General features: G+C 38.8%; 1 protein-coding gene across 2 annotated transcripts in view; it reads left to right on the forward strand.

The window, feature by feature from the left end:
• Nucleotides 1-793: 793 nt before the first annotated feature.
• Nucleotides 794-17,368, forward strand: part of pax7a (paired box 7a) — a 46,099-nt gene continuing 29,524 nt past the window's right edge. Inside the window, exons 1-4 of one of the 2 annotated variants that reach the window (XM_069145986.1) lie at nucleotides 794-1,304; nucleotides 2,503-2,738; nucleotides 3,527-3,671; nucleotides 4,058-4,186. In XM_069145986.1, the coding sequence (XP_069002087.1) occupies nucleotides 1,220-1,304; nucleotides 2,503-2,738; nucleotides 3,527-3,671; nucleotides 4,058-4,186 (595 nt within the window). In that variant the 5' untranslated portion in view covers nucleotides 794-1,219. The remainder of the gene's footprint in view (nucleotides 1,305-2,502; nucleotides 2,739-3,526; nucleotides 3,672-4,057; nucleotides 4,187-17,368) is intronic. The other variant, XM_069145998.1, reaches the window with a different exon arrangement.

Consider the following 17,368-nt stretch of genomic DNA (forward strand, 5'->3'; position numbering starts at 1 on the left):
TGCGCACATTTACTTAATTGAAAGGTTAACAAGCCAAAAACATCTTGAAGTGTAACCTTCGCTAAGCAGGCCAGTTAAAGTCTGTCCATTCAGAGACCACCATCAGTCACTGACTCACTTATTTCGGCCCGACATTTAAAAAAAAAAAAATTATTATTCAAAAGAAGCGCATTGCTCTGAATAACTTGGGAGAAGTTTTATCCAACACGGGAGTAAATAGATTTCTATATTTTTTCAAAAACGATTAAAAAAAAAAAATACTTAAATATTTACCTGCAATTAAGGACAATTAAGTATTTTTTACTACTTGAAATGTATGTATTTTTTTTAAATGAAGTTATTTTTGCTTTAATTTCTTGCTCTATTGTCGCACTTAGTGCATTTTGTAGATTTATATTTCTTCCGTTTTTTCTGATCAAAGCAAGAAAGAACGAAAGAACAAAAAAAAAAAAAAACACTTTAATAATTGTAATATAATAATAATAATATTAATATTCCTGAGGTTTAAACAGCTGAATGTCATGGAAGCAGACGCGTTTTTGGAAAGATAGGATTTAGACTAACATTTAGATATATTAACATTTTGAACTGGTTTGGGTGTATGGGGTCTTATGAGGGAGGCAGTCGTGAATTAAAAGTGGAATGTGTTGCTGTGATTGGTCGGCCGGCTCCTGGCTAAACCCACTCTCTTTCATCCATAAAAGAAAGGGCAGGGAGCCTATGGGAGCGCGCGGCTGTCTCCTCCTACGACATGCACGAAAGTTGGCCACTTAAACTACTACCAACCAGCCAGCAGACATTATACTGAACCCAAACAACACCAAGGGGAAAGAATCACACTGCAATTTTCCAACGCAGACACTTTAGGTGAAACTCCTCTATTTTTGCTAGCTTTTCTTTATAGCGGCTTTTTTTTTTTTTTAAAGAAAAAAAAAAAAAAAAAAAAAAATATCGTTTCTGCCTTTACTCTGTATTTTGGCGTGTTCATCGCACCAGAGGAGAGCATCACTTTTATTTCCCCCCCCTCCCCCTCCCCACCCCCCCGGTGGAAGAAGGGTTTGTCCGGTTTCTCCGCCTGGGATTGGGATTTGACAGCAGCAGAGCATCTTTTTGATAATTTTGAATACGTTTCGGGGTTGTTGTTTTTTTTTCTTTATTTTGGCTTGGACTTTCTGAGAGCAGCGCTGTCCGGTGTTGTGTTTGTCTGAGTAGCTACAGGATGGCTACTTTATCAGGAACAATGCCTCGGATGATGCGCCCTGCGCCAGGCCAGAACTACCCCCGAACCGGCTTCCCCCTGGAAGGTAAGAGCAACAACACCGTGTCGTTTGATGTTTGAACTATAGTGGCTGACAAAACGCGTCAGCTGTCCACTCTGTCAGCTTGTGCCGTGGTAGTGACACGTAGCACAGTTTGTTATCGGCGACATGCTGGGAAATATAAAGGTGGGTGAACAAATACAACCTCCAGTCAGTGCTGATTAAAGTTAACCTCAAGTCATGGTCTCGAGTGAATTAGAGTTGCAGAAAAGCCCAGTCCTCAACCTTTAAAACACCTTACACTCGTGTATGTTGATTCACTCTGGATTTTATTCAACTATTTAGATTATTAGTGATGTTAGTATATTTAAGAAAAATTCTCTTCCAGTAATTTCTACTTGTTATAGCTGCAGTACACTTCAAATATTTATAATAGGCCGGATAACAATTTTATTTTCTAATTTATGTTTTGATTTTCAAAACACATTCATTAAAAATGACCAGTATAAAATGTTATATTATATATTATCCTACCTTCAATTTTATATGCCAAAATAATTAACGTTTTTATGACATTTTAATTTCTACTACCCCAACTTTGATTGTCACACACACAAAAAGCAATCTAATTGGTAATTTTTTTTTTTTTTTTTTTTTAACTTCGATTCCCACTACACTCGAGTCGTCTGAACATATGGGCGGAAAAAAAAGATCATTTTGTATTTGCATTCATTTATGGAAACAGTTTTCCCATTACACCCAGTTCGTGCTCAAGTACCCTGGACTGAAATGGACAAAAAACACGTAGCTCGCGAGTTACTCGAGCTCCGGGATTTGTTCAAGTGTACTGTTGCTGGAAATGGCAATAATACACACAGCAAAGAGATGGCTCAAAGGATCACATCAATATTTGTACAGCATGACTAGGAATAATCAAGGTGGGAAGTGTCGCCCTCTTTAGTGTCTCTTGAATGTGAAATTGGATCCTGAAGTGGCCTTGGATACATCCTGCCAGCCAGACTGAGGACGGATGAATTTGGCACGACGCACTCTTGAAAATGTATAATATGACAATGTCCGGAAACTGCGTCCCATTAAAAGTCAGCAACACAGCAAATAAGACATTATTTGACTGTATGAGGGTGTAAATTGTTGCTTCATCGACTCTAAATTGAGATAAAGCTTCATGATGTGTTGTTGTTTTTGTTGTTTTCTGAGTCTTTTGTTGTTTATTGTGGCGCAGTGTCCACCCCTCTGGGCCAGGGTAGGGTGAACCAGCTTGGCGGAGTGTTCATCAACGGGAGGCCCCTGCCAAATCACATCCGACACAAGATAGTGGAGATGGCCCACCACGGCATCCGACCCTGTGTAATCTCGCGACAACTGCGAGTTTCTCACGGTTGTGTCTCCAAGATCCTCTGCCGGTACCAAGAGACCGGCTCGATCCGTCCAGGCGCCATTGGAGGCAGCAAGCCCAGGGTGAGTGGGGGCCCATGGTCCTAAAAGTGGGTCACAGCAGCACGAGGATAGCAATCGGTTTTGGGGGTGGAGTGGCACGAGGCGCATGACATCTGAGTGAACTCAGATGTGATGTTTGTGTTAGTCTGTTACTGATGGAGTGACACTATTACGACAAAAATGTTAGACCTCCTCAAAAAAATAATACAAATTATGACAATAATAATAATAAATTGCCTTGTCTAGCCTGTGACTTATGTCTTATGTAATTTAAATTACGTGTACATTATAGCACACCTGTAACATCCTTTCTGTGTCTCTTGAAAAACTTAATATTTAATGTTATATTTTTCTAAATATTTATGTAAATATCTACTATTTTACACATCATAAAAACTCGTGAAAATATTTATCCACAAAAATAAATAATACAAATTTATAACAGGGACTACTTCTCAAGAATGTATAGCCTATACAATTGTCATTATATTCTACACTGATATATAACAGTAGAATTGGGTATATTTGGTCATTTTTTACATATTTTGATATTAGATTTATGAAGTTGGTTTATCGTTACTTTTTTTTTACTGATTAGTCAATTTGTTTGTCTCCTATATGAAACCATAAATCCGTAATTTCCCAGATCAAAAAAATTACAATAATATCGATTTTACTTCATTATGTCTTGTAAGATAGTTTTTTTTTCCTCTTAAAAAAACCCTCCAAATTAAAACTGAAATTCCCTCTGCTTCGTGTCTTGTCTTATTCCCTCCCATTACACCATTTCAAACATTTCAAAACTAAAGCAGGTGGCAACTCCCGACGTGGAGAAGCGGATCGAAGAGTACAAGAGAGAAAACCCGGGTATGTTCAGCTGGGAGATCCGGGATAAGCTGCTGAAGGACGGGGTGTGCGACAGAAGCACAGTTCCTTCAGGTGAGGCTTCATCTGGTAAGCTGCACTTTTTTTTCTTACTACGAGCGAACACTGCAGCATCACTTCTGAATGAACATCACTTTGAATCCAACATGTTTTAAGCCCCAGTTACTGATAATAAAATGCTTCAGCAGTACAGCACACCTACAGCTGTTTGACCCAGAAAAAAAAAAAATCACCCTGTTGAAATGTGGCTTCAGTGCTCAATAGAGATTTTATATTACTGTTTTTTATATTACTGAATTTTATTTGAAATATTTTCTCAACGCTGCTGCTTCATGTAAAACTTTTCTTGTGCTATTTTTTTTATATCCTTCTAAAAAAAAATGTATGATAGGATTACTATGGTTCTTTTATGGGTTTTAGGGCTAATCACCCATTTACCTTTTTGTTGCCATTAGTGAGCTCCATCAGCCGCGTTTTGAGGGCCCGATTTGGCAAAAAAGATGACGAGGATGACTGTGATAAGAAGGATGAAGATGGAGAAAAGAAAACAAAGCATAGCATCGATGGCATCCTCGGTGATAAATGTAAGTTAACAGCAGAAAGTCTATGGCCCTTTTGTATATGTCTGAAATAACAAATTATTATTATTATTATTATTATCATTATTATTATTATTATTATTATCATTATATCGAGTAATTTGTAGCCTTGTAAGCAGGAAGCTAATGTTTTAAATAGACTTCCTACTTGACGTCCTCTTGGGAAATTGTCCCACATCCGAGCTGCAGCTAAACGCAGAGAATTTATTCCTGCTTTTAACTCCGAGCCAGCAGTTGCTCATTCACTCAATTATTTATGAGAGCCTTGGCAGAAGGTATTCAAATGCCGAAAAATTAATTTGTGTAGCGAATTCCTCCTCATTCATTCACTCCTTTAACGACCTCTAAACGACAGCTGACAGTTGACCCATTTCACAATCGATGTCAGCTCACTGACATTTCACCACTTGTCAGTTAAAGTGGAAATCAATGTTCATATTATCATTTGCTCTATTAGTAATAGGGGGGGAAATAAAGTGACGCAGGTATTCGCTGTCAGTGTCTGTCAATAGTGTTTACAATCTTATAATAGCTTTGAGAGATTTTAGTATATGCTGTGGTGTGTAACGTTTTCATAGCGTATTTTATGGAATTAAATTTTAAACATAAGGTGAGAAATACGATACGTGGAACATAACAAGCAATTTAGCGTTAGATTTAGAAAACATAATCATTTTCTTATTACGGTTCATTTAAAATTTAAAGTGGAGTGATGTGAAGAGCTTCTGATTTTATTGTCATATTTTATTGGTTTAGCGTTGGACCTTTTTGTGTGTGAAAGATGCACAGCCTCCAAACCCCTTCTGATGATCAAACGTATGAGGGTGTGAGATATTGTTTTTTTTAAATCACAAAAGACTCATTTTTCTCAAAAAGACACTGTTACAAAATTTTCAAACTTGAAAATGAACTTCACGAGCAAAACCTCCTCCTCTATTGATGCTATTCTAAAGTGAAGAGTCCGAGGGACAAAAGCAAATCCTGGAAAGCAGCGCAGCGAAAAGGAGAGTATGGACCCGTCCATTCTCATTTAAAAATCTGGTAAAAGAGAGAGAGAAAAGTTTGGACAAAGGGCAAGAAGAAACATAAAAGGAGATGAATTATTCAGTGCGCCCCGCTGGTAGATAGTTTTGTAATTTTATATAATGGCCCGTTGGAGAAGAATCAGTTGATAGCGTGAAAACGGTCTCTTTTTTCTGTCACACCACGCATTAATGTTAGGAGGAAAAAAAAAAAAAAAAAAAAAAAAGTCACCATTTTGTTGCAAATGTGTCCATATAGATGGGTGGTAAACCCTGCTGACTGTAAATGACCAACATTATGTGGAGAATCTTGGTTCTTACGCACAACTGAGGTCCGCGTTTGCTGGCCTTGCCCTGCGTTATCAGTGCATTATTATCGACTGTCTACTGATGGTACAAAATACCTACATAATGTTCCTGCATCTGTTTTCTTTTTTCTTAACGCTGCTTGTGTTTTAAATTGGGATTGAATTACGTTGCTATAAAAAGAGACGCACCCTCTGCGTAATGCAGTTTAGACTACCAGCATCCGGATGGCATTTAATAATGTTAATACTTATTAGAGTAAGCACTGGAAACGATGGTTGCTGAATAGGTGGCTGTGTTCGTGCCGGGTGTAATAGCTCGCAGGCATGGTAAGAAATGTATTTATCCCCAATCAGCCCCTCACTCTACGAGTTTGAAGCACAGCCCTTATGTGGAGAGGGGTTTTAAAGCAGATTAAATAGAGCCTTTTATTTCTTTTCACTTTCATCTCAGAGCGGAGCTCACAGTTGCTCGCCCTGGGCACAAAATTCATGAGATTTTTTTTTTTTTTTTCGTTTACTTATCCAGATTTTAAGACTTTATTTATTTATCTATTTGTTTATTAGGTTTGCGTATATGATTTTCTCAGAGGTTACATCACGGATTTATCCCAGCTCTAATCTAACTTTATTAAACGTGTATTTAAACTCCTAACTATATTACAACAGTATATATTTTTTTATTTTGCTGCACACACTCAGCTGTTATTTCTCAGAAGGATGGAGAGGAAAGTAGAAAAAAACCCCAAAAAAACCCCACCTTACTGCGTATTCACCAACATATTTCCACTTTTTCACGCTACTGACCCTTTTTATTGTGATAATTGTTTATTCCATAATGGAGCGGAATTCCTAGTCCATCCACAGTTTGTGCCAAAATAATTTCTAATCCGATGTGTGCACTTTAATGGTCACGCATGGCTATTATAAATATGTGCTAACGTTTAATTATGCGCAAGATGGGGCAAAGGCTGCACCACGTCTGCACAAACGTGGGCATCCTTTTGTTTTGCGCCACACCGGTCAGAAAGGTGAGTTAGCTGTCCGGCTTTCATCCGCCACACTGATGCACCAAACTGACCGTCAGATGAGGCGGAGACAGGCGATGGACACTTCAGCAAATTGCAGGATTACCTGAGGTGCTCAGTCTAATTAAACAGATGCCAGGTGGGATTATTTCAGAGCATCGGGGAGGGGGAGTGACAGAGCAGCGCAGAGGTGTGAGGAAGGCAGACAGCCCAGAGATCCAGTTTAGGATTGGGCAAGGGGCGGCAATTCAGTGAAATAATTTGTAATGCAATAAATATGGTGTGCAAATTTTGAGCATATTTTTGTTTCAAAAATATTTGGTGTAACTGTTTCTACATATTCCTTTTATAATTTCTGTTGCTCTAAATTAGCTGTCAGGATTTAATTTCAATTCATGTCAAATTACGCATTAAAAAAAAAATAATTTTCTTCAGTTTCATCCTCCATTACCAGGTACAACCGTGTTTTTCTACAGAAACAAAGCAACACAAAACGAATAGGTTTTTTTTGTTGTTGTTTTTTTTTTTGCCTATAAAGTGTAAAAAGATGCCCCATCCGCGCTTTACACGTCACGGACACACATGCGCGCACGCACGCACCCACGGACGCACGGTCGTGCACGCACGGCCGGTCTCTAAGTGTATGGTAATATAATGTAGCTATATTTCGGGTCTAAAGCCGTGCTGAATGAGAAGGACAGGGGAATGAAGCGAGAGACCACTTCAAACAAATCCATCTGGAACAGTGTGTGAGAGAGATTCAGTGAAAGTATGGGGAAGTTATTTAGCTATTAATAACGTTTTTTCCTCAGGCATTGAGAGTGACTCCATCTGCACTTTCTCGCAGCTATTTGGCTGGGTGGAAATTGAGGGAGACCCAAATGTTGGGCAGAGATAACATACCCATCATAGCCCAGACCCTGCGCTGTGCTTCACTGCATTAAACTCGGATTAACCTCCCCTGTCCCCGCAGCCACTCAAGCCACATTTCACTGGAATTTACATCGGTAGGCCTACATTTCTTATAAAGGGGGCAGGAGCTGAAAGACACGACATAATCGATATTATTATTATTATTATTATTATATAATATGATCATAATATGATTATTAGCCTATTATTATTATTATTGGCCTAGTTTTTATGAGTGATGATTCAGTTAGTTTTTCTGAATAAAAATTAATAGGAAGATGCAAAAAAAATATGTAGGCTATAGGCCTATATGCTGTTTAAAAAAAAAAAAAGTAAGTTTCAGACTTATACAAGGTATCTTAACAAAACAAAAAAAATTAGTCTATTAAAACTTAAATAGTCTATAAAAAAAATAGCCTGTTCAAGAAATAGTGTCAAAGTAATGGACTAATTTTCGCCATTTTTTACATTAAAAGGGACATTTACAGAACCAAATGAATGATTAAAACGCCGTCTACAGGGGGTCTATTTTAAGGTTTCTCTTAATTTAAAGGATATAACTATTTTTTTTAATTTTTTCTTGCAGAAACGTGTCTTTTTTTTTTTTTTTTTTTAATGATGTTTATTTGATATGATAGCTTGCGACTTGTAACCTTTTTCTCGATGACAGGTCTCAGCGTCAATGTATTATCTGTGAAGCCTCAACAACTTCCCCAATAACACTTAAAATCTAATAATAAGACGAGAAAATAATTTAAAATAAAACAATTCCCTTTTTAGTCGATGTAGCTAGCTTAAATTTCCCGTTAGCTCAAAGCTCGCTGGTTGCGTGGTAACGTGTTGCTTAGTAACGACTGTAGTATTTTTTTTTTTTTTTTTTTTTTTTTTTTTTTTTTTTTTAACAGTAGGCCTAAAACGGTGTGACAAAATTTCACTTTTAATTTCAGTAATGAGTAAAAAACCTGTAGATTTCGAACTGAAAAACGAGAAGTAGCTAATCAAAAAAAAAAAAAAAAAAAAGTCTAAGCATTCCCACCACTATTAATTCAAAGATTAAAGTATAATTTGTTATTTAATGACATATCGCGAGACTTGATGACAGGCGCTACTACCAGTGTAACAAATTGGCCTATTGGTTCCAGCAAGGTAACAATCCGTGCAACATAATAACACAAAACTCATTGCTTATGAGTAATGAGAATTGCATCAATTTTTTTTTAAGGAGTGCAGTTTAAGCTTGTAGGCCTACCAAACCGGCGAGACGTTTCAGTGTCAGGAGCTTTAAGTGTCGACAGCATTAAATAAGAAAAAAAAAATGGAGTAGGCTTAAATTCATTCTGTGCTGGCATTTGACTTTGATCACATGAGAAATATTCATGGAAGCACAAACACTGGCCCTGTCACCATTATCCAGGCTGACAGTGATACCTCTCAAGGCTGTCTATTAATTAAAGTGGCGCTTACCATGTGGGACGACTTCCTATCTGGGCACAAAAATGGTTTTTCCATCTCTTGTGGGGCTCTTGAAAAGGGGCAATCTTCCCTCTCCAGCTTCTTGTGGGAAATTTAAAAGTGTACAGAGGAAGACATGGGGATTTCTAGCTCATTTATAAAGACGAGTTTATAATCCTTTCCTGCTTAATAACTTAAAAGGATTCAATTTCTCCCCTCATTTATGGGGTTATGATCACACATTGTTAGACGCAGATAGCAGCATTTCAAGGTTAACATTTCCTGCTCGAAAATATCAAGAATATAAGCGGTAAGCCCATAGGTGCCCTTTGTTTAGCCTGCAATTTCTCCCCCCCCCCACAAATGCTGATAGGCCCATTTTAGATGTTGTTACTATTAATGTGATAACGACGACGAAGCCGAGGAAGACCAAGTCGATAAGATGCCACTATGCCACCGAGCATTTTTTTTTTTTTAAATGATACGATATTTAATTATAGCATATAATTTCACCATCGAGAATTAAATTCAGTAGGCTTACGCAGACTCTGAGGATTGAATGTCTGGTTGGGGGTCTCAAACCATACGAGACAAATTAAAGAGGAAGCGTTGCCCTCCAGGTATCCTGTCACAACAGTAGGGTGCTTCAGCGCGTCTCTCATTTCTGTCTGTGTTTTATTCCGCCAATTTTCACTATGGGGCTCCGGGATCCTGCGCTGTGCCTGCAGGGCTGCGGGCCAAAATAAATAGAAAATCAACATTTTTCTTTCTTTGCTCAAGTTTGACTTCTTTCTCTCTCTCTCTCTCCGTCCCCACCTTCATTTCCCCCCCCCCCCCTCTTCCCCCCCTTTCTCTCTCGCTAACATAGCCTATTTGCACGTCAACAGGTGGGGGTATTCAAACTTTTAATTAGCTTAAATTATTTTGATTGTCCAATGAAAACATAGAGCAACCTCAATTTCTAAGGCGTATTCCTTTTTTTCTTTTCTGCAATTTTATTTTTCTTGGTGTAACTTAGCTCAAAAAGATGGGGAGGGGGGGGGGGGGTTAAGTTGTGTTAAACAGCCAATGTCCTCTTAAAATGTCAGTTTCGCTAATTTTAAATATCAATCATGTAGAATTTAGTTAATTTCTTGAGAAAATTTGGAGTTCATTTTGTGGTATTTTTGTTGAAATTGTCACTTGGACACTCTTTTATTTCATCTATTACCCATTTATTCTTGTGGAAAACAGGAAAAACAACAACAGTTTTGTTTGCATTTTTTTTTACCACACATGCAACATTATTATTATTATCATTATTATTATTATTATTATTATTGTTGTTGTTATTGGCGGCATTATTACTCTCACCAGCCCGACTGACATCGCCTCAAACATTTACATTTCCACTTTAGGCGTTTAATGTATCCCCCTAAATTGCCAGCGCTTTGTTAGCATTAATGTTTAATTGGCTGGAAGAAGATGAATGAGGCTGACAGGAATCAGCTGTCCAGAGATTCCCCTGTGAGTCTGACTCGGAAATCATAACCTGACCAGCTTTTCCTCCTCTGAAACCAGCTCGTTGAACTTGTCACATCTAATTAGGGTGTTAAAACGCACCGAGTGCATCGGTGGGAAACAGTAGGTGGTTGGTCCGGGGCAGCCAATAAGGCCTTTTTGGGTCAGATGGTGGAGGGAGGAGGGGAGTTGCAGCGTGGTTGGATGGTGATGTTGTTGAATTGGACCGCTGCGGGCTTTTATTTCTTAAGCAGCCTTTTTTTTTTTTTTTTTTTTTTTTCCGCTATTACTTCAATTATGGCCATCCAGCAGGCTAAACAGGCCAGCATGCATGGACGGTAGCCTTGTTTTAATTAGGTATGAAATTAATTAGAGCAGACATCTATTAAAGACTTTTAAGTTTGGCTAATATTTTTTTTTCCGGCAGAGTTTAAAGGTATAACAGTGGATTAATGGCTTACACCCAAAATTACATTTTATTGCATCCCATCATTTCTGTGCTGCCTGTCTAACAGGTGTCAGGAAATCTGTGAATTTAGATATAGTGAAGAGAAAATGTATATTTTAATAGTATTTTGGTTTAATCTAAAAAAAATACACACAGGAATTTAAAACATTTTACCCACACTTTCTGAAAAACCTGAATGTTATTTTGGCCGTACATTCTCTGTCTCTATTTACTTTTATGTATGCAAACATTTTAAACATTTTAACTTAGCTTATAGCTTCTGTGCAAATATAATACAATTGTTTTCAATTCCCATTTTAAGAGCACACTTTTTTTTTCTTTTTTGAATACTTTTTTTTCTTGTATTGGTACAAAAAAAAAAAAAAAGATCCCTGTGATGTCTGACAGCCTACTCTCACCATTGTTAGATGAACAGCCACTAGAAAAGGAAGAGAGAAAGAAGAGGGAGGAGAAAAGGGCCTTCTGTTATTTTCTGTCTTGGGACTTGCTGCATAGGCTATTCAGGCAAGTTGATGAACTCCTCCAAAAAGTTTATTAAGGGGACGAAAACAATAAGAACTAAAGCCTTTGGGTGCCTGTGCAGACAGTTTATAAACTAGCTGCTATTGTGCCTCAAAGGCAGATGCATGAATACTTTTGAATGGGGGCCTTCAAACTGACACGATCAGGCTGGACAGCAGCAGTTTTAAAGGGAGACAGGGTGCTTCTGCTGCAGCTCAGATCGCTGCCTTTTTTTTTTTTTTTTTTTGCATTAATGTACATCTGCAAGGGAAGGGGGAGGAGGAGGAGCTGGGCACTGTTTGTCACTGGTTTTCTCTTGGTTTTGCACTCTGTGTTTAAATGAAATAAAAAGATGTAACATAAGTCAAAATATAGATGAGCATATTCTTAGAAATGCAAGTATAATAGGAGCTCTATTTTTACGATTATTCTCAAGGAACACAAGTCACATTCAAGAAAGTCTGTCCAGTGAATCATCATAAAAGCATCATATTTTTTACACTACTACTTACCACTACTATTGTTATAATTTTGTTATAATATTTTTTTTTTTAAAGGGAAACGCACAATCTGTTATAGAGACCAAGAGCACACCCACTTTCTTGTAAATGCAGAATTTAAACAAAAAGCTTTAAAATTCCTGATCATTTATGCACCAAAAAAAAAGGAATCTGTTGTGTGCTCTAGCAGAGCAACTCAGATTTACTGTTGATATATATTTTTTTTGAATGGGGCACACTGGTTACGTGGACTCAAGAAGATACATTATTCCCCTCCTTTTCAGTAAACAATAGACTGTCACTCTTTATCCCTCTTCCCTCCTCTGTCCCTCCCTCTCCAGCTTTCTCTTTTAGCCCTCTCAGTCTCTGGCTCTGTGCCTCACAACATCAGAGGGAGTCCAGTGATTTGTGACCCCAGCAACCCGCACTTAATCTCGCTAAAGAGGGGGAGCATCCAGTTTACAGCTTGGCGGGCCCCAAATAGACCAAGCCTGCTCTGGCAGGTGTCAACATTAGCAAACAATTGGTCCCCAGTCCCATGCCCCGTACCCCAGTGCGACACTGAACCTAAACTATTTGAGGCTCGCTGAAAGGAGCCACATAATAGGGAATGTGGAGGGGAGGAGAGGAGGGGGAGGACAAGGGAGAGATTACACTCTCAGACAGCTATTAGCAGGGATGAGGCTTTTCTAAACAAACAAAAAAAAAAGAGAAGACGATCAATACTGTGTTAGTTTACCAAGTGGAGTCATCATTGTGGCTTTGGAGTATTTATTTTCTGCTCCATTGTTTTTCTCGACTTCTCGAACGTCTGTGGGCCGTATTGGCAATCCAATTAAGTTTGGAGGGGGTCCCTGTGAGGCCTATTTCTTCTCCCCGGCAGCTGTGTGTTTGCGCTTGCAGTGGGCAGTTCATTCACAGATTTGGTGTTGTAATGAATCCTGATTGGTGAGTATTACCTTCGATAGTGGACACTGACTGGGCTGTCCGGAGGGAAAACAACACTCAGGGATGACAGAGCTCTGCTTAGCCCCTGTGGGATTGCAGTCCCTTTACTTCATTAGACAGGAGTGTCTTAGCGAAAAGAGCGGAGGAAATGGGAAGAGAACAAGTTGACATGTGGACTGTTGTTGCTGTTGAGTGGGTATGTGTCCTGACAAGAGGGCCAATGTTTTTTTAAAGGCTATTTATTTATCCCTCACTGCTGATTCCTGGCCATGCCACGAGGAGAGACAAGTGTTCTCAGCAGGGGAGATTAGTTTCAAAGGTTTTAATGGGAAAACCTATGATAGTTGTTATCGGACAGAAATCTCATTTAATTGCTTTGAGATGTCCTCTTGGTGTCTTTTCACCTGGCCTACAGAGAGAAAAAAAAAAGAGAAACATGGGCTAAAACAAACATCGCGCTGCTGTTGTTCTGCACACATCACTAGACAAGCTGCTGTCATTTTGCTGCAATAAACATGTGTAATTAACTGACCTCTTGACCTCCACAAACAATGCTGCTTTTTGTCAGGAAGCACCAATAACAATGTTGACATGCAATAAAGTAATTCTGAACATTTGTAGCAGTAGGACATCGCAGAACATGCAGAGCGTGCCCCCAAATGTAGAGTGATGATATTTTATTTTGAGACTCTAGGTAAAAGTCTTTTTGTTTTGTCTCATCTAGGTGAACTGCCAGAGGGGACAGAGAGTTTATAGTAATATCCGCTTGAAGAAGTAATTAATTAACCATGTAATTTAATGAATTGTAGTCATTTTGCCTAATAAGTTATCTACCAGACATCATAAAAGTTGTCGTTGGCTGACAAGATAATGTCACACAATTAAAGAAGAAGCCTGTGACTATGTGAAAGGTTTGCCAGTAATTATGCATTCAGCAGCAAATATAAGTGAGGAGAGGCAAGCTTTTGCTTTCAGTTTCCCTGTTTAATTTAAGACAAACAAATTTTGCCATCTTGTATTTGTAGGTCAGATTGACTAAGATCCGTCTCGTTGTTTGTGTTGAATTCGGCAGCCCGTTTTTACTGACTGCTTTTGCAGGTGTCAGACTAATACTCTACAATACACGGAGTCTTACATAGTTTTTCTATTGTTTCCCTTCTGTATTTTAAAAACATCGAAGGTGATGATTGGATATCTTTTAATCTGTAAAAATGGTCGCATAATAGTGTAATTTATTCTTGCACTCGCGTCATTAAGACTTGTTTTCGCTAAACATGTTTTTTTTGTAGCATGTAAATTTTATATTAAGCCCACTCTTAGGATATTGTTCTGTACTTTGAGGAATATTGAATAAACTCAATTCAAGTTGAATTTTCTGCCTGTCTGAGGTAAACATTTTAAGATGAACAGTGTAATAATAAGCAGGACCTTTAGTAGAAATAGATCTTTGTCTCGGTGATTAAGCCATTGTCATCGTGCTAAACAATAAAGGATCACAATAAAAAATGAGTGTACAGTACATCAGGACATCTCAGGCTTTATTATGTCCATGTTAAATTGTGCAATGGATGAGCAGGTCAGAGCCACATCATTTACTGAAAGAAATGTAGTTTCCTCCGATTCGCCTTGCCAGCTAAGGTTGTCAAACTCTGACAGCTGGCACAGATCGGGGACAGTGTGTTGCATTATGACCATCCGCTGGTTACCATGGCGCTGCATTAGAAAAGACAAAAAGCATTTCTGGCTAATTTTATTACAATACAGGAATAGCCCGCATAATGTGCAACAGTAATTATGTTTAGCACAGTGCGCCCATGCTCTCCCTCAGTGATGAATGAATAACATTGACCATGGTCTGCTAGTTTAAAAATCGCCATTAGCCTATGCTACTTAGGGCCAGAACATTTCACATTTTATGCTCTTGATCTGCTTCGCTATTGAAATATTCATTTGTTTTAATTGTGCATGTTCTTTTTTCACATCCACAAAGACAATAAACATGTTCCCTAAGTGTTGCAAATCAGAAATGTGTTTTTTCCTACCAAGTTAAAATGTGAAAGCGGTTGTCCAAACAGTGGGGTGGAGCTCCTGTCCTCGCCGACAAAATAACAACCTCAAATGTTGTCTCCTATTTTCAACTAATGGGCTTATTTCTGCATCGTCAGTCATTCTCTCCTTGGGGAATATGTTGTCTCAGTATAAAAAGCTTTTCTACTGTGCACATTACAACCCCTCAATATGCCGAAATTAATGCCAAGCACTCTAATGCCTAACTGTGGCTAGAAAAAAAGCTCTTTACAGGAAATATTCATTAAACTGTTGTATATAAAGGAGCTCTTTTGTGACAGTTTGTTTACTTACAATCCACTAAGGGTCAGTGGACTATAACAAAGTGGAGCATGATATTCTTTTTGAAAACATATTTTCAGGATTTCACACATTACTCAGAAAAACAAACAATACTGTTTTTATTTGTTTTCATTATAAAAAAAAACAACCCAATGTCCTGATGGAAAATACAGGAAAAGATGTAATATTTAAACACAAATCAGTGGCCAAAAGATCATAATCATATCAACAAAGTGACCTGGAAATGTGGTGTTTTTTTGTGAAGATAGAAATCTTAGTTATATTTATTGTGTATGAAATATTTTCAACTTTGTTCACGTTAATTCGTAGTTTTTGTTGAAGTTTCCATCTTTCTCTTCTATCCTTCCGAGTGTCCTCTATATCACGCAAACTTTTCCACAATATTTGCTGCCCATCCTTGTCCAGAAAATTAGGAAACTTCCCTCGGGCACCTAAAAATGTCCGCTGTGCATTCCTATACTGTGCCCAGTAATCTCTCTTTGGCTTTGTTGAAAAAATGATTTGTTCCTCCAGGAGACCTCGGCTCACAGCCCTGAGACGTAACTGTTTGATTTCCTGCGTAGGTTTTGAGAGCTTTTTGCTGGGGGAGCGGGACTCGGGCTCTTGTGCCATTTGGTAGAAACCCCCATGGGCTCCCTTTTACTTTCTTGTGCTCTCTGTTAATTTCATTACTTTCGCTGTGACCTCAATTAGCAAAGACTTGAGCTCAGGCGGTGACATTCTGCTCCACAGAAGAGAAAACCCGGTGCAAAGCTCAGTCTTAGTGGGGAAGCAAGAGGTGGCAGGAGTCTTTCTAACAAGGTTCCCGTTTTGTATCCTCTGAAGTCTTTAAGGGTCCATGTGGTTCTCTTAGATCCTCTGTAATCTGGCTTTGATCTTAAAAACTGACATAGAAGAAAAGGACATGATAAATGCATGTATTCCATTGTGTAAATTGATGAAAACTGCATATTTGCAGTGTTTGATGGGAGGATATTTCTCCGAATAACTTCATCAGTACCTGTCTTTCAAAAGAAGAATTCATATTTCAAAAGCAACAAACTTAAACAGTATGCTATTTGCCTCATGTAGAAATAGAGTATGTCTTAAAGTCAAAAGCAAACATTTATATTGTCACTAATATCCCAGTTTTAGTCAGCAGTATATTAAAGAAAAAGAATCCCACCCTTCGAGCCCTTCACGCTTTCACACTCAGGCAGCGCAGAGGCATGGGGAGTCAATATGTCAGCGTTTATGGATGCCCTGCGGAGCTGCACAGGGCTGTCAGGCCCCTATTCATGCTCTAATGGCCCCCTGAGGAGCTCGTCTCTCTGGGCTGAAAAGGCCGGGAGGCCCAGTGGACGCCCTGTTGTTGAAGGTGAGCGTGCGCTCTCATGGACGCGCTGCGCCTTCATCCATATGACAAGAGCCATAAAAGAGCATCGCTCTCGCTGCTTCTCCCTCTCTGTCTCCTCTGCTTTCTTTTACGCTCCCCCCCCCCCCTCTCCCACTTTCTCTCCCCACCTCAAACAGAGAGAAGGGGGCTAATTGTTTGTTGTGAGAGCCAAAGATTATAGAGCCTCCCATCTTTCTTCCTCCCTTGCCTTTTTCTCCTCTTTTTCAAGCCCCCTACTCCTTTTCTAAAGAGCGTGATTCTGTCAGAGAGACAAGGGAAGAAAAGTATTGGAATTTTCCTGAGGAATGTCGACGTAACCGAGACACTGTCAGAGAGACAGTGGCCGTGAGAGATCGTGTGTTTGGTCGTAAAACAGGGCGATCTTGTCTAGATTTATTAGACGTTGAGCGTGTTTGAAGTTATAAAATGCGTGTAAATTCTACGCAAGTTGTGCACATATTTTAGAGCTCTCCTACACTTCTGCTTTCCTTTTTCACTTTCCTACCACTTGAAATAGATTTTGGGAGAAAGTGTCCTTGGCCCTCAGCCACCTGCTATAAACCAGTAATTGACATGATAGGCGTGAGACAAAACTGAAACCACTGACATCTGTCCATAAAGGTGAGCGGAGAGTGATTTTATCTAAAGATAGACGGCGGATTTTTAATGTCTTTGTGTAAAGTTACACATCTCATCCCGAGTCAATTTCGACTAAATGTCAAATTGCGACCCGGAGAAGTTCACCGACAACCAGAGGAAATTCATGATGCATTTTGGCTTGTTAC

The sequence above is a fragment of the Embiotoca jacksoni genome, unplaced genomic scaffold (assembly GCF_022577435.1).
Source record: "Embiotoca jacksoni isolate LCO1_2020_lvr unplaced genomic scaffold, fEmbJac1.0.p SCAF_1, whole genome shotgun sequence".
Classification (NCBI taxonomy): Eukaryota; Metazoa; Chordata; class Actinopteri; family Embiotocidae; genus Embiotoca; species Embiotoca jacksoni.